General features: G+C 51.3%; 1 protein-coding gene across 1 annotated transcript; it reads right to left on the minus strand.

Moving 5' to 3' along the window:
- Positions 1 to 386: 386 nt before the first annotated feature.
- On the minus strand, positions 387 to 7,077 carry Prok1 (prokineticin 1). The gene is made up of 4 exons (XM_004636896.2): positions 7,025 to 7,077; positions 4,234 to 4,311; positions 1,780 to 1,905; positions 387 to 506 (listed from the first exon to the last, which is right to left on the minus strand). Exons 2-4 carry the CDS (start codon positions 4,303 to 4,305, stop codon positions 387 to 389), a joined length of 318 nt encoding a protein of 105 aa, XP_004636953.1. The 5' UTR covers positions 4,306 to 4,311; positions 7,025 to 7,077.
- Positions 7,078 to 17,707: the final 10,630 nt, after the last annotated feature.

The following is a 17,707-nucleotide window of genomic DNA, read 5'->3' on the forward strand; positions in this document are numbered from 1 at the left end:
GGCCTGAGATCTAACCATGAAGCGTTATCAAGGGGAGATGGGCAACTCTCATTTCGGTCCTGCCAGCCCACATGTGACTCAGAAATGCAGCCAAAGGCCTGTGCTCAGGGACTGCTGGCTTAGGGCGCAGGAAGGACACGTGCAGGTGAGGGGCGGGCCTGGGGCTGGGTGCAAGCTGCCTGCACAGGAGGGCAGCATCCTTCTTCAGGCAGCCTGAGCAGAGCAGAGAGCGGGGCTGACTGCCCTCCTGGGTCTCCAGCCACACCACAGAGGCAGGACAGGACTGCTGCGCAGTGCATGAGTAGGGGACTGGGAAAAGCGGCTCCCGTAGTCCAGAAGCTGTGTTCAGGATCAGGCCAGGAGGTGTTCTGGGGCTGGACAGGCTTTTAGAAGTTGATGTTCTTCAAGTCCAGGGAGCAGCGGTACCTGCCGTCCAGGAAGCGGGAGCACAGCAGGTTGGGCAGACAAGGGCAGGTGTGGTGCCGGCGTTTCCTGAAGGAGGGGACCTGGGGAGGGAAGAGAGCCAGAGAGCGCTTCACCAGAGAAGGCGGGATCTGAGGGATCCAGGGGCTCCCTACATGGCGACCTCTCCTCCTCCCACCACCCGGTGTGATGAGTGATCATAGCGGAGGCCCTTGGGGCAGAGCGACTGGGCGAGCCCAGAGCCGGGCGGGAGAGCGCTAGGCCAGGGCCTGGCGGTGCGACCCTGCAGACCCAGAGCACAGCGCCTCTCTTATGCGCTGACCACTGTGCTGCGCCCCGGAGCAGCGGTGGAGGGACGGGCCTGCCCCTGCCTGGCATCCCAAGGAGTCTGAGCCTCTGAGGGGCTTTAAGGATTGGAACATGAGCAGTTAGGAAAATAGGCCAGCGTCAGCTACGCAGGCGCATTCGCAGCTCTGACACTTTCCGGCTGCATGTGGACCAGCACGTATTTAGCCCCTCTGCGCCTCGACTGCACGCTGCTTAAAACAGGTTAACGGCGCTTACAACACGAAATTCTATATGTGCGAAAAAAGCCTGGTTTGAAGAGTGGTGTGTTGGAAGCACTCAGCATTCGTTTTCATTGCCTACTGGATGCATGTCCCCACCGATGTCCCCAGGGTCCTGAGAGGCCATTTTCTGGTCTTGCATAGTGTTCTTAAAAGGAGGTTGCTAGGCAGCAAAGGGCACTTGAGACTCTGAAAGGCTAAATTTCTGAGATTCACAGGGGACTTTCAGGGTCATTTGTCCTTCAATGTATACCTGAGACCCAAAGCACTTACACTGCCTGCTGGAGACGGCAAATGGAGGGTTAAGAGCCTGTGTGACTGGGGCTACCATTCCACCCCAAAAGAGGAGGCACCGCCCAACAGCAGTGCTAGGCTGGAAGCCGGAGCCCCTTGCCGCTGTTCTCCCCTGTATACCTTCAGCATGTCACAATACCCGGGCCCTCAGTTCAGTCCCAGTGAGTAGCTGCGGGGGTCAGACAATGTCAGTGGTTTTCCAGCCAGTCTAGAAGTGGTAGGAGGCTGGTGTCAGGCCAGGGACACTGCACTCAGGCCATCTACACAGTTGGTGGGGCAGAGGGACAGAGGGACAGACAGGGCAGAGGGACAGACAAGGTAGCCTCCATGGCTGCCGGCCTCCCTTCTGCAGGCTAGGGCTTGGCTCACCTTGAAGCAGAGAGCTGCCATTCCCCGCCTGTCCTCAGGAAGCCCAGGGGAGCCAAGGCCAGGACCACCTGGTCAGCTCAGTCCCCGCCCCACCCAAGGCATACACCCCACGTCGGCACAGTGATACCTTGTGGCTGCTGGGGTGACACTCCTCTCCTTGGCGTCCCAGTGGAGTGCACATCCGCAGCCCCCGCAGCCACAAGCTGATGGCACAGCAGGTGCCCGCCCCACACTGGACGTCCCACTCACAGGCCTGCAGGGACAGAGAGGGGCAGCCCTCAGTGCCACTGAGAGAAAGCAGGTACCCCTTCAGGACCCAGAAGAGGCCTAACGGGACTCCTGGGGCCGTGGGTACTGTCACCCCTGCCCCCACTGCAGGCTCTCAGGTTCCGTAGGCCATCAGACCCGGATCTCGGAGGCCCCTTGGTGGGAGGCAGTCCTCCTGTGGCGATGTCTGGAGGTTGGAAGGCTCTGGGGCAGAGCTGTCCTTGTGCCAGCAGATGCATTCTGGCTGCTGGTGGGACTGGGTTACCTAGAGCCCTAGGGACGGGAGGGGCCTCCCAGACCCCTGGTGATCAGGCTGAGGCCGCTTGCTGGGAGCAGGATTCCACCTGCCCTAGCACCTCTGCCTGGTACCTCCGCCACATGCTGGCCTGGCCTTCGGGCTGTGGGCAGAAGTCTCTGCTGGGCTGGGCCCCCAGAAGAGGCTGAAAGGCCTTACCATTTGTACAGAAGGCCACACAGCCCACTTTACATAAAAGTCAGGGTCAGGAGGACAGAACTCTGAACTGCTCCAGATTTCAGGCAGGGCCTGATGGCGAGGGTCAGGAGCTGGCCCCTCAGGAAGCTCGTTGTTGTTGCTGAGCTGAAATCCAAAGCTGGGCTCTGATTTGTTTTTCCCCAGCAGAAGGCCAAGGAGACCTTCTAGTGCCTGTGCAGGCAGCTTTTAGCCCTCTCAGTCCTGGGAGGAGGAAGATGTGATGTCCCCTTCCACCCAGAGGAGGCGCTGGTGGCATCACTGGCCGCCATCCACAGCCTGGCAGAGGAACCGCTCACAAGCCAGCCCAGTCTCAGGAAGGCTGAGGGTGGGCGTGGATTTCACTCAGCGTTTCTCCTGCAGCGCCAGAGCCTTGCTGTCCTGTTCTGAGAGAAAGGGCTGTACACCCTGAACATGCAAGCAATCACGGTCCAGAGGACACGGGAGCGTGGAGAGGGTAGAACAGGTCTCCTCCTGAGTCAAGCGTGGGACCCCAGCAGGACATGGAAGCCAAGGGCTCCTGGCCTCCGACCAACCTATTATAATTTTTCATCTTGCCATTCATGTATTTTCCCAACCCTACTTTCTCTTATTGTGCTTTTCCCCAGGAAGATGACAAAACCCCTTCCCACATGTCAACTTTGCCACCACTCTGACCCAGGCACTAGAGCAGGTCCAGTGAAACTTAGCTGAGCTTTCGGGCTCCCCAAGTGCTTCCTTCCTTGCTGTGGGACATCCGTGTCTTCTCTCCTTCCCTCTTTCTTCCTATCCCACCCAGACAGCCCTTCGGGCCACACAACAGGAACGAGCCTTCAGCAGCTTACACCCCTGGCGTCATTTGGCCTTACAATTTTATTTCTGCTCTGTGTCTCCAAAGCACTAGTTTGACCTTAGTATTTGTTCTTCTTTTGAACTCAGACTTTGTCCTTTACAAAGGAGAATGATGGAAGTTCTCCTTTCTCTGCACATTATAACTACTTCAATTCCAGGAATCGCCTGGCGTTACTCCGTAATTCTCTGCTCTATGTAAAATGTTGGAAGAGGTTGAAATGAAATTAATTTCCTGTCTTTTTTCTTGGGACTTTCATCCAGAAAGCGCTCAGACAAGTACTGCTTTTGGTTTTAATGGAAATGTTCCTGCCACCCTCACCCACAGTGTGCCTGGCGAGAGTGGCTCGGGGTGGGGCTGGACATCTGAGGGGACATCACAGCCTGAATGCCTGGACGCTGAACTGTGCCACACCCTTGCCACCCCTCTGCCGCGATGCTCCATTTCTACTTGTTTAGGGCATACTCAGCCAAATATTGGTGCCCCCCACATCTTTCACTGAGTGCTAACTGGATACAGAGCAGCAGAAGGGATTTTAAAATGACCCTTCTGAAAAGCAGACGCAGGAGGTGAAACTGACAAAAGAACAGCTAATAAACTCACTCTATAATGAAGCCAATATGCTATGTTCCCATGGACATGTGGATCTTATATAAAAACCAAACTTTACACAAAAAATAAATTAAAAGGTAGTAACCCACTTTGTAAAGGAATTCCATATTATACAATCTTCCTTTTAGCAGAGGACTGAAATTTAAATTTTTCATGTTCTCTTAATGGATTGAAAACAAGATCTGGTTCACACAGGGCTTCTCAAAAGCCATCAGAATGAGGTGTATCTAGTCTGGCGCTCACACGCAGCCCTCTCCCGGGGCACTGTTCGGTGGCTGCCTCCCCTCTCCCCTTTCTTTGCGGTGTGTCAGGGCTTCGAGGGCTTGCAAACTGCAGGTGCTGACATGGTCGGAAACCCCAGGCACACGGAGTGCTAGACTTACCCCTGTGATCACCGCAGCATCGGACGCTGTCACTAGGAGGAGCACGATGGAGGCTTCCACAGCCACCCTCATGGTCACCTGGGGTGAAGGCGGACGGATGCTGTCCTCTCCAGCGGTTCTCACCTGGGGCTCAGCCTTGTGCTCAACGAGCTGGGAAGGCCAGGAGTTCCTGCCTGTTTCCTCCTCCTGGATTTATATGGTCAGATCCAGGCTGCCTTGGACGCCTTGTCTCCACTTTCTCTGCCCCATCACCAACGTTATTCAGATGACCTCAGAGGCAAAGATGAGACCTGAATCCCTAACAACATCAAATCACCATCAAAACTAATAAAAATGGATGTGTCGGGGGCTTTGACAGTCGCTCTAACTCTTCCGAGAACACTGCGCTTCAGACAACAGTGTGTGCCCCACTCGATATTCGTGTCTGCCTCTGAGCATCTTTCTGTGATGCTCAGGGAAAAGGAGGCTTTGGTAATGAATTAAAGGATCCACGACATTGCCATTTATCCTTCCCTGCACCGAACAGTGTGAGTAGAGGATTGCTGATTGCCTTGCCCACGAGCTAGCAGGACTGGTGGGCATTACCATGGGCACAGCGCAAAGGTAGCTTTGCAGCTCTGCATGGGTAAAGTGATGTTCCTGGCCACACAGAAGGCAAAAATTCTAACAGGGAGACATTGGATAGTGAGAGAATAAACACGGGGCTTGTGTGCATGATACTCACAGGGTGGCACATAGCAGGACCTCCGACAGACTCGGGATGAGTATCATCCGTGTCACCTGATACCAGTACCAGCGAAAGATCAGCAGGTCCAGGTCCAGGGACCCCAGCATCCTGCAGAGAAGCACACTCGGGCTGGGCTGCAGGCAGAAGGTGCCAGGAGCCACACTGCAGCCTCAAACTGCACGGAGGGAGCAGAAGGGCAGCCTTATCTGGGCCCCAGCAAGTGTGAGCCCTCGGATGCCAGGCTGGTGGCAAAGGGACTTCGGGACCGGCACCTTTTGCCGGGGAGGAAGCCTGTGGTCCCAGCCTTTTCTGCTCCAGAGGAGAGAGCTGGGAGACAGAGCCTATGTTTCAAGAAACTGAAACAAGGCAAGTTTGTTTTCCTCAGGGCACCAGACCAAATCACAGGTCTCAGAGTAGGGGCTGGTTCTAGTCTGTTCAGGGTGCTATAGCAAAATGCCTTAGACCAGAGGACTGGGGAGATGGCTCAGTAGGATAAGCGCTTGACTGGCAAACGCAAGGATCTGAGTTCAATCCCCGGTTCCGCAAAAAAAAAAAAAGAAACAAAGAAACAAAATGCCTTAGACCAGGTAATTTATAAACAGCAAAGAGTATTGCGCACAGGCATGGAGGCTAGAAGTTCAAGGTCAAGCTGCAGATGGATTGGGTGTCTCATGAAGGACCGCTGTGCTTCACAGACAATGCTTCAGTATCTTCACACGACAGAAAGAGGCAAACATGCTTCTTCCAGCCTCTCTCATAAAGGGATTAAGGCTCTTAATCTCTAAGGGCTCTGCCCTCCTAACAAAACCACTTCCATAAATACTCTCTCACCAGAGATTAAGTCAACATGTGAGTTTTGAGGGAACGCAGACATTCAGACCACACTGGGGAGCTGCACCCAGATTGACCAAGTGACAATGGAAAAGATCACTTGTAATCCAGGCGCAAGTAGGTGCTGTCCTAGGCCCCTGACCCAGGTACACCTCAAACCCATGTACGACCTCAGCTTCAGAGCTCTGTGGATTTCAACCTTGAGTCTTATTATAGTTTGTGTCTAGTTGTCCCTCTAAAGCCTCATGCAGTCATGGGGCAGACTTCGAGAGGTTGTGATTAATTCGTGATCCAGTGCTGGGGTTACGGGTGCTACACCTGCCCTGGGCAGGCAGCCTGAACGCAGTATAAGGAAGGGACAGGGGCTTGCTCGCTGTTCTTGCTGCTGCTCCTCCCTTTTTGCTCGTGCTGTCTTGCTGATTTCCATCCCCATGAACTGCTGCCCTCCGCCATGCGCTACTCTGCCTTGGAGTCAGCCAAATAAGGACTGAAACTTTCACAAATGGTGAACTGAATAAATCTTTCCTTCCTTAATCTTGATGTTGGGTATTTTATTCCAGCAGCGTGCGGAAAATAACCAAGATAAGTCCCTGCCCAAGTTATTTGGATCCCATCTGTCTGACTGCATTTCAATAACTGATAGACTTTTTATTCAACAACTAGATGTAACTGAAGAGCAGATGCACCAGGACAGTGGGGAACTCCTGTAACCCCACCTACTCAGGAGCCTGAACAGGATGATCCTACATTCAAGACCAGCTTGGGCAGCTAGCAAGACCCTGTCTCAAAGTGAAAACTAAAAAACGAGTGAGGTCATAGCTCAGTGGTGGAGCTCTTGCCCCGCAGGCCCCAGGCAGGGGCATCATTAGAAAAGCATCAGAAAATATCAATTACCTAGGAATAAACAACCTGACCACATGGGGCATCGCCTGGCTACCAGACAAGTACAAAATGATTTTTTTTTTTTTTAGCTCTGGGGATTGAACTCAAGCCATTGTACTTGCCAGGCAAGTGCTCGCCTGGCCACCCAGTCCTGCCTACACTATGGTCTCCATCACCACAGCTCCCCCGCTCCGCGACGAGCAAACTAAGCTTCTCTCCTTAACTCATGCCTCGTCCTTTCATTCCCTCCTCGGGCTCTAGAATGTTCTTGCTCTTCTTCCATCCTCTCCTCCTTCCCCATCAGTCTCACTCCTGTCCTTGTCACACCAGTGGGTCAGCTTCGTCGGTCACCCTCTACCCTCTGAATGCCAACAGCAAAGCTCCATCTTCTGTGTTCTTCTAACTTGCTCCTTGGCCGATTTCAGCACAGGTAACTGTTCTTTCTTTCCCCATTTAGGAAAAAAAACAAAGGCACAGCTTGTTGACAACATTCGTTTAATTTTGCATAAACATGCTCTGAAGCTGAAGCAGATTGGGCTGGTTTTCAATGTGAAAGTAAAATACAATACTTTGCTTGGTGTTACTTCAATACAGAACTTTTCTGTTATCCTAATGTAACAGAATTGCTTATGATGATCCAGAGGTAATATTTTGGGAGTATGGTAAATTGCAAAGTAGAGAATAACACAGAGTAGAATATCACATTCTGCACAATATGTGTTTTCCTCTGGACCTTCCTGCGATCCTTGTCATTGTGCAAGCCCCGAATTTGCAGTGACCAGTTGGATTCAAAGATGATCATAAAAGAGAGAGCTTTGGGGCCAATTTGGAGGTAGGGCTTGTTTTGGTTTGCCGAGACAAGAGCCTCTCTCTGGGCAGTTCATTCTGGACTTGAACTCACTTTGAAGCCTAGGCTAGCCTCCAGTTTGCGGGATCCTCCTGCCTCAGCCTCCAGAGGACTGAGATTAAAGGCCTGAGCTGACACAGCCCACTGGGCACAAGTGCGTCTCCAGCTCCGTGAGGTCACTCCGGGTGTGCCGCAGCTACAAATGCCACGGCCAGATGCTCTCAGGGCAGGGGACAGGGGACAGGGGACAGGGAACAAGCCCCTCTCCTCATTGCTGCATTTTCTCAGTCTTCCTATTTTCTCTGCTCCCTCCAAAGTCTCCTCGGCTTCCATCCACTCCTTAAAACAATTCCCCCGAATAATCCACCCCTCCCTGAATGTCGCTGCCCCATGTCGCTGGCACCTCACATTCACCATGCCCTTGTCCCCTGCCATGCTTTCTCACCTTCACCCTAGAACCCACTGTGCGGTTCAGGGCTCTTAGCTGTAAATAACAGGATCCAGTCTGTCTGGCTAACACAGAAAGGGAACTTAATGAAGTTACTAAGCAGCTCATGGAGTTGCTGGGTGTCTTGAGAAACAGGAAAGCGCTCAGTGTCCGAGAACAATACCCAGAACCACAGCCCTGAGCCGCCTGATGAGGAAAGTGCCCCACAGAGCCAGACCTTCTGCCGACAGCGGGCCCTCGGAGCCTCCTTCTGTCCCGTCCTTCACTCCTGAGAAAGGCTCGTGGGGACTGTGTGGTGGCGGAGGTCCAGGCGGACACCCTCCACAAGGGCAGACTCCCGGCTGCTCACAGGAAGTCTCCAGCCGCTCCACGTGCCCTCCACGTGTCCACTCTACAAGCAGTGGCCTCACAGCACCTTCAGCAGCCAGATGTGGAGTTTTCTAGATTCCTAATTTCCCCGCGCCCCTCCCCGGCCACTCGACCCACTGCTTCTCCCTCTTCTGCCCTTTGGTCTCCTGCCCTTTCCACCTTTACCTGGGCTGTGTATCCTTCTCCCTGCATGACCCTCTCTCCATAAGGAGACCCAGCCCGCCAGGTCAGCTTCAGCTCCTATCTCACGCACACACACACACACACACACACACACATCTTTCCAACAAGACAAAACTGCTCTCAGATCCGCTTCCCTGGGCCACTCTCAGGTCCTCCTTTTCTTGCCACATGCTGATCCCCTTCCCCCACATCTGGTGATGAAGCCCTGAGTTTCCAAGCTAGCCCCGCCACGGAGTGATGGTGTGAATGTGAACAAGTTCGCTCTCCCCTCTAAATTGTATTTTTCTTTGGACTTATGTGCAAACATGAGAAGCATAGAATTCTTTATCCTATTTTTTAAAATATAATCTAATTTTTAAATGTTTTTTATCATATTCTGTAGGGACTTAAAGTTCAACATATCAATACTTGATGAAAAATACCTGTTCCTTATTATGCCTAAGATGTTTGAAATGCAGTGAGATAGTGAGGTTAAGATTGATAGCCCAAATCGTTTGATAATAACAATAAGCTTTTCTTCTGGATGGTTAACAACCTAAGTTTGCAGACCAAAATTAGAGAAAAAGGAGGGCTACAAGGAAAGCCAACATTTTGGCCCTAGCCTTCTAAGGTCAATTAAGACTCAGGACACATGAGAACTTGTACTGTAACGTCATGTACCTCGGTAGTGTCCCAAATTTTCTGATCAAGAAGATTATGGGGCCAAAGAGGAAAGTGATCGATGACATAGAGTGGGCCTAAGGAGAGTCACATGGGGAGAAAACACTCTCTCAGGCTTTCACAGAGAGCACATTAGCCAAGCAATGGCCGTGACTCATCCACATGGCTGCACTGATAAAGGTTCTACAATCTGAGGTACAGGATCTCAGGACAAATCCTGAGGGCATTTCACTGACCTTCTCAGACCAAAAAGCTACAACTCCTGTTGCATAGGTCCTGCTTTACCTTGGTCTTAACCATCCAGCAGAAAAGTATGAAGATGAAATTATAAGAAATAAAGCCATGCTGTTAAGTTGAGCTGCGGGGGACTCAGGTCAATAATTTCTGACATTGCCAGTTAAACAGAAGACCCAATGCTATTATGGGCTACTGGACTCTTTTAGAATATTTTGCTGAGTTTACACACCTATAATATTCAATAACGGAACTTAGAAAAAATGGGGTATACAGATGAATGTCCATTTTGTATCTGTGTATTCAAAGTGGTTGGGATAGATATATAGTTACATTCTGTTAATGAATAGAATGATTTGTTCTAATGGTGTTTGTAAATAGGATCACAAGTCCGCATCTTGTACAGCAATTAACCACTAAGAAGAATATATGCAGTGTATTATTTGTTGAAAAAAAAAAACTGTCACAAAAAAATAAATAAAAATAAAATAAAATAAAATAAAGTTCCTGAAAAAAAAATAAATAAACAACTATGCAAAGTGTTTAGACACTGCAGTAGACAAAGTGCTTAGACACGGTAGATTGAACGATGGCCCTATAAAGAGATCTGCCTCTGTCATTCCAACCTGTGTACATGACCATCTGTAATTAAGCTAAAGATCTTGACATGAGTTGACCCAGGGCTGCTGCTATGGATCCCAGACCCAGTGACAGGCATGCTTATAAGAAGACAAAAGGAGTGGGCCATGTAGGGACAGAGGCAGGGATTGGAGTCATACTGCCATGCACCGAAGAATGCCAGCAGCCACCTAGAGCAGGAATAGGCAAGGAAAGATTTGTCCCTCGCGTCTGTAGGGGAAGGTGTTCCTACCACTACTTCAGCCGCCGACTTCTGGTCACTAGACCTGGGAGAAAGCAACTTTCTACTTCTCTAAGCCACTGTGTGTGGAGATCTGTTATGGCAGCCATAGGAATTTGGTACAGCCCCTCAGAGGCCCTCTGTCCTCCCCCGCTTCCCTTACCCCTCTCCTGCGTCAGGAATTCTGCTATAGAGAGGCACAGGGAAACCAGCCCCAGCCAGCTACCACCACAGTAAAACCCCGTTTTTGTGCTTGCTTCGGCAGCACATATACTAAAATAGTAAAACCCCGTTTCCTTTACAAGCAGTCACTACGGGGAAGGCCTTTCCAGAAGACAAGCATTGTCCTCCCTTACTCAGGAAGGGAGCTGGCTTCTGCCCTGCTCCAGACCGGGTAAAGCAGGTGACGACTGGCTGCTGGTCACCCAGCTTTGCTGCTCAACAGCAGCACAAGATAATTCATCCTCATTTATCTTGGCTTCTTCTTGAAGACATGCTGGAAATTTACAGCTTATGTGTGCTTGTTGTCTGTCTGTCTGTCTGTCTGTCTGTCTGTCTGTCTCTCATTGTGGTCTAAGAAATGCTGGGCTGCTTTCTTCCCAGAGGCCCTGTGGCACCTGATTGTTTTCCCCATCACAATCCCTAAGTAGCCTACAAGAGGGCATAGAGTTATAGGCCTTGTAAATACAGCCATGCCCTGCTCGGACTTGACATGTGCCTGGGCCAGCCCTGTATGCTGGATGACAGCCGCCCAGGAGGCCATGGGGCGAAGGAGGCTTTCTTTCCACAGCTCTCTGATGCCAACAGCCAGGGTACCATTCGCCTCTGTACCCCAAGACATAGTCCCAAAGCAATTGGATCTGTCCCTGCCCCCTCACTGTCCCCTCACTGCTCAGAAAGGTCAAAGGGTACCCAGCTAGACTGTGGCAGAGCCCAGCTAGAGAATGAGACATGGAACAAAGAATATTGGTTTTGGTTTCCTTTGGTTTTTGAAACATACTCTTGCTAAGTCTCCCAGGCTGATCTTGAACTTGCAGTCCTCCCTCCTCAGCCTCCTATAGCAGGCAGGTGCCACTATGCCCATCAAGAAGCATGGTTTGGAATCTTGGCTCTGCTGTATAAACCAGCTAGGATTCCCTTCTCCTTTGAACCCAGGTCTTCAGAACCTGTCTCACCTCATGCATTTTTAAGCAAATCAAAGGAGAGAGGGAGGCTAACATGTTTCATGATAAGTCATAAGTCCTGGCACCAAAACCACCTTCATCCTCTTGCTGGAGAGTTGAAAAGAACTGCCCACCAGGCTGCACTGCCTTTTGCATGGGCAAACATTGCGGGGCTGCCTTTGCCCCTGGATCAGCTTTCTGGCGAACCCAAGCAGCCCCTCACTGTGTTAGGATCTAATTTTCCTTCTCTGCAAAATAAGGATCTTACAGATCCTGTGCCTTGAGGTGGCCCCAAGGGAAAGGGGGGCCTCCATTGGCAAGTAAAGCTCATGTAGAAGCTCCCGACCTTGCTCCTTGGAGCAGCTCCTCTTCCTGCGATTTTCCAAGCTGGGGTTCAGTTTCTAAGTGTGAGCTTGCTTTCTCAGAGAACTTGTGGTCTGACCTGTTGGAGGACCACTGGGCAAGCGGATCTTGGAGGCCACCAGAGGGCTTCGACCTCCTGGAACTCTAATGACTTCCAGCCTAGCAGAACATGTTCCCTGCAGGTTCTGACAGTAGTTTCCAAAAGATGACCTGAGTCTTTCAACCCGCTCCTGCTAAGGTGCAGCCCGTATCTGAGACCCGGTGACGGGGCCTCCTCTCCAAGGACCAGCGCAGAGCCCTTAGGCTGTCTGCTCGTGAGGTGTCAGGAAAACAAAGCACAGCGCTCGGAAGTACCCACGGCTGGGTCATTCCAGGGAATTTCTGGATATTTCTATCTGGAGTGGATCTTCTTGTAAGAGGATCCTCCAGACACCAGAAGACGGCAAGTCTCCAAGCTATTCTCTCTGTGTTCCCAGGGGTGTCTCTGAAGTGACAACGGCCGTAAACAGTCCAGCATCACCTCATCAATAACAGGGAGATCTCGGAGGCCACCAGAGGGCTTCGACCTCCTGGAACTCTAATGACTTCCAGCCTAGCAGGAAGGCACTCTGTTTTGGAGCCCAATGAGGACAATGGCTAAAGGTCAGAGACAAGAAGGCTGGAGATCAAGGCTCCCTTCTTACAGTGGGAAGCGACTTCTCCCTTTCTGTGCTGGCTCGAGGGGAGATGCCAGGAGTCTGTGCTTCTGGACAATTCCCATCTAGCTTCTTTCTAGGCACTGCTCGAGTTTAAGACAATGGAAGTAGGGGGTGGGGGAGGGGAACCAGGGGTCTGGGGAGGCCCCAGCGGGCTGAGCCACCAAGCCTGTCCTGGGCTCCATGTGTGGCCGCTCTGGCCCCTGGGTTTCCAGCCACAGGACTGGAACAGGCTTAGAAGTCTGGGCGCTCTTCAGAGCTTTTGCCCCAAGGCCTGGAGACTCGCTCTGCCGGGGGTGGCCTGGAGCAGGTCGCGGGGCTCTGTCTTCACCAGCCAACCTCTGCCCGCCTGGCAAGGAGCTTCCTGAGTCCAGCCAGGCCTGCCCAGACTCAGTCCTCCACCCATTATTCTCCCAGGATTTCCAGCTCAGATCACAACCAATTAAAATGATTCCATGCCTTCTCTGGGGTGTGCAGCTCCCACCCAAACCAAGTGGGTGACGCAGAAGGACCGCTGTTCGTTCTATGCCAGCTTGGACTGCGTAGGAAGACCCTGTCTCAAAAACAAAATCAAAAACAAAAAATCCTCTCCATGGCAAAAGCAAATGGTGCTCTCGCGCAGTCGTGCAGCTGTTTTGATCTTGATCCACTGAGATCAGTAAATAATAACCAGTGCTCACAAGTATGAATACATGTCTATATCAAACTCCAAGACAACATAGTCTGGTACGTCCTGTTACAATCTTTTCTTTCTTTCTTTTTCTCTTTCTTTCTTTCTTTCTTTCTTTCTTTCTTTCTTTCTTTCTTTCTTTTGTCTGCCTGTCTGTCTGTCTGTCTGTCTGTCTGTCTGTCTTTCTTCAGTACCAGAGATTGAACCTAGGACATTCACACTGAGATACATCCTCAGCCTTTTATTTATTTGTTTGCTTGTTTTTTGAGACAAATTCCCTAAATTGCTCAAGCTGGGATTGAGCTTGTGATCCTCCTGCCTCAGCTTCCCAGAGAGCCAGGGTTATAATCCCACCCTCACACCCAGTTCTGTTTCATCTTTTAATGTTGACTATAATCCTCTAAACCAGACATCCACAAGCCTTGTCTGTACAGGGCCACATAATAAACACGTTAAACTTAGAAGCTCTAGAATCTCCATCACAGCTTAACCAACTCTCCCACTGCAGCCAGAAGTGTCACCGATGGTAGGAAATAAATGGAGGTGGCAGTGCTCCAATGAGACCTTACTCACAGAGCTGGGTGGTGGATTCATTGTCCATTAAGCCACAATTTAAGCTGGTTTCTTGGCCTCTAGTGGGTCTCGATTTATCATCTGAAAATCGCTGGTGTGGGGGCCTTCCCCCGTCTTTCCCCAGATTTCACATTCCCCCTAGGGGTTCATAGACTGAGACCCAGAGGAGGCTGACGCCAGGCCTCAGCACAGTGCTGGGTCACTCAGGGTCAGCCTGCCGCATTGCTCGCCTGGCAACTGCTGTGAGGGAAGGTGCCATGTGAGCTAGCTCCGCTGTTAGCCTGAAGGGAAAGCTGGAAAGTCCATGCCTAGGACAGTAGCATCTTCCTACAGTGTATGACTGGGCTGCGGCTTCGGTTCCAGTTGGGTGACCCAGAAAAGCATGGAGTCGCAGTTTGCTCTGGCACCATGGCAGGGGAGGGGATCGGGACCACCTGGGTACTCAGTCACAGGAAACAACACCAGTGCTGAGGCTGACAAAATAGACAGATGAAAAGAATTACAGCCTGAATTTGGTCACATATTAAGGCAGGGACAGCCAGACTCTGTATTTCTTATAGCCAATCGATGCAGTGGCCATCAGGACCAGGCCCCTTCCCCCCATAGAACCCTAGTTCTCTCTCAGCCAAGTACAGGTTTCCAACAAAAAGACCTCATTCTGCTCACTAGTGTCCCTCTCTCCGTTCTGGGGCTCCAAGCCTCACAAGCCAGCTGCTTCACTGTGTTTTATTTTGAGTCCAGCTCTCCTCCTGACATGCACAGGCTAAAAGCAAGTTGGCATTTCCTGAAATTAGGACTAATACTCCAACTTCTTTCATTTGAAAACCTCCCCTTAGAGTTCCACTGAGGGAAGGCAGACTCGCAGCAAATTCACATTTATCAGGTGAGTGACTATTAGAACAGAAACGCTGCTTTATCCACATGGGAAATCGAGAAACCCAAGCTCCCGCCCCGTGGCCTGGGAGGAAGCAAGAAGCAGCAGCTCAGTAAGGCTGCCAGACACAAGAAGGAGGGTGAGTGCAGCCTCCTCCTGCCCCAGCCTCCCCGCCCATCGCCCATTGTGCTGGGACTCAGAGTGGGGTGGGACGGATCACTCAGGACGCGTTGGTGGAAGTGGATCTACAGGCATGTCTATGATTTCCTGGAGAGTGAGCAGTAACATTTCACTGGGCAATGACCCCAGCAGAAAGCACAAATGGCCCACACAGGGGCAGAGAGGACAAAGCTGACTGAGAACAATGACAAGTTCACCATGTACCTTACTGGCCCCTGGCTAGGGCTGGGAGGAGACACCCAGGGACAAGCACAGGTCCCCGGGACAGGAGCTGTCTGGGTTTCACTCAGAAGCTGGTTCTGTGAGGAACCCTAGAAAGGAGGCTGGAAGGCCCTGTCTCCTCTCACTCCCTGCAGCCAATCCTGGCAGAAGTTAACACAAGACAATGTAGGTCCATGGGGGGGGAGGGGGGTGCGCTCTCTGGTGTGGGTCTGGTGCAACAGGCCTGGCTCAGGAAGTAGCTTCCTTCTATGTGTGGTACTTGGGTGCTGAGAGAAGTGATGTGGTTCATGAGAGTCATCCTCTTTATCAGCTCTGTCTCTTAGGTTGGGGAAGGAGCCCCATGAAGCTAGGTACCTCCAAAGCTAACCTCTGTCCTTTCTGTCTACTTTGACAGACTGACCTGTAAAGGTTCCCCTAACTGTGAAATCCTACCGCAGTCCATCAGGACCTCATAGAACAGTGGAGTCCTCGTTAGAAGAAAACTTTACCAGAGAATTTATATGGGAAATAAACAGATTTTCAGAAACTGTTGAGATTCTTAATGCTAGGCAGATAGTCATGGAGTTTAGGTGCTCTGTTTAAAAGCCAAAAGAAGTACTTTTTATGGTATGAAGAGGATATGTGTGGCATTTCCGCCATGAGGGTGGTAATGTGGCTGAATGAGTCCAGCAGCTGGGAAAAACTACCAGAGAGGCAGGAAGCAGCTTCCTGTGCCAGGTGGACAGTGCTCCCTGGCACAGTGACACAACCTCACATGCCCAAGAGGTGCCCGCATTAATAATCGCATCATTGCCTGACCTGGCAAACAGGGCTTCCTGACAACAGGCCCACTACCTAGACTTTGCGGCTAGAGCGTCACTTCAACCAGAGTCTCGGGGGTGAGTGACTGCAGAAACTTGCTCCAGAGTGGGGGGCAGCCCAGAAGGGTTGCAATGACCCTATGAAATAGGTATTCTTGTGGGGAGCAGCTTCAGGGTAGCAGCAAGAACATCAGCTTTAAAATCAGCTCCGGATGCAATTCCTGCTGTGCTATACATCCGCTGGGCCTGCACGTAGCTCCAGTGGGTAAACACAGGCTGGGCATCATGCAGGAACCAGCTCCAAGGGAGGTCAAGAGAAAAGGTTTCATGGGGAAGCCCACATGAGCTGGAAGACAGGAGAAGTGCCCTTGGCCACATAGAGGTCATTCATACCTACGTCTACAGCGGGCCCAAATCGACAGGGTTTATCATGGCGGAACAACAGAAAGAACTCAGGGTACAGGGGGACAGTGGAAAAGCAGATTGGAAACAAGAGCTCTGGGAGAGGGGGCGGCCCACCGAGCCAATCAGCTTAGACTGCATCTTGTGCACATCTTGTGAAGACCCTTTGGAAAGAACCTTCTCGTTACATGAAGAGACCCTTGGCAAGGGCCCCTGGTCACCAGGGGAGATGATCATCTTGGTAGTGACCAAGCTTTTGCTAGGTGAAGAGAACTGATTCTTCCACCCACCCCAAGTACTCCACGCTACCATTTTTCTTACTTGATTGCAACAATGTAAGCCTAAGGGGGTGCCAGGCCGGATGGTGGTTGTTTCAATGGATAGGGTGAAAGAGAGGGGAGCCCAGAGACAGTGATATGGTGTGGGCATCATCAGAGGTGCTAGCAGACGCTACAGGAGGTGGGGGAGAAAGAATAGAAGATGATTCAAGACTGGGCCAGGCCAGATATGCAGACAGTAATGCTATTTGCTGATTCAAAAGCACAGGAAAAGGAAAATAGGTCACTAAGTGTCTTAGCAAGAAACCCAGAAAAGCTAGAATGATGACTGGGAGAGTTTCCACAGAGGTATGAGTGTGGTATTGGCTAAATCCAAAGGTTAATGCAGGAAGCTGGGTCTAGTCATAGCCTGGTATGGTCTACCATCTGCTAGCCAGAAAACAAGGGATAGAGCAGTTCTTGGACAAGAGAATCTTCCAGAACAACTGCCTTGGAGGGTCTGTAACCTTCAGCCAAAGACCACCAACCCAGGGGACCTTACAGGGAGTACACCAGAGAAGGAAAGACACAGTTTCATGTCCCTTCCCCATTTTTCTACTCCTGTGAGGGTTCCCCACCGACCAAACACATCCAGAAGCCAGGCCAGACCCTGGGACACTGAACAAAAAGAAAAGGACAAATGAGGCAAAAAGCAAACAGAGTACAGCCTGCTGCTGAAGAGTCTATCTCTGCTGCTCCTAGCTGGAGAAGCTGGACCAGCCACTGTCTGGACCAGCCCCTGGATATTTCTGATCCTCAGTGAGGTGGGACTTGAGACTCGATGGTGGACAAGGAACTGGGGAAGGATGAAGGGAGTGGAAGGCAGCAGAGTGTGCAGCTGGCGCTTTCTTCCTGTGGGATTCACTGGCAGGTTCTCTCCTAAGACTTTACAGAGAGGAGTAAATCTCACTCTTGGGCTCAGGTACAGCAATCTAAACACAGCAGGACAGTTTATTGGTGACCAAGCTGTTCCCAAGCCTCACTCAGCCCTGACCATTGAGTGGGGGAAGGGATTGGACAAGCTGTGAAGTGGGGGTAGTGGAACTGCATCCTAAGACGCAGCAAGGACAGAGTGGGCAGGGAGACAGTGCAGCGAGCATCCTGGTTCAAAGGCTAAGGCAAATATTCAATGCCTGCAGCAGAGACAAGACTGGAGGTGGAAGCCAATAGATGCG

This window comes from Octodon degus, unplaced genomic scaffold (assembly GCF_000260255.1).
Source record: "Octodon degus isolate 3935 unplaced genomic scaffold, OctDeg1.0 scaffold00084, whole genome shotgun sequence".
Taxonomy (NCBI): domain Eukaryota; kingdom Metazoa; phylum Chordata; class Mammalia; order Rodentia; family Octodontidae; genus Octodon; species Octodon degus.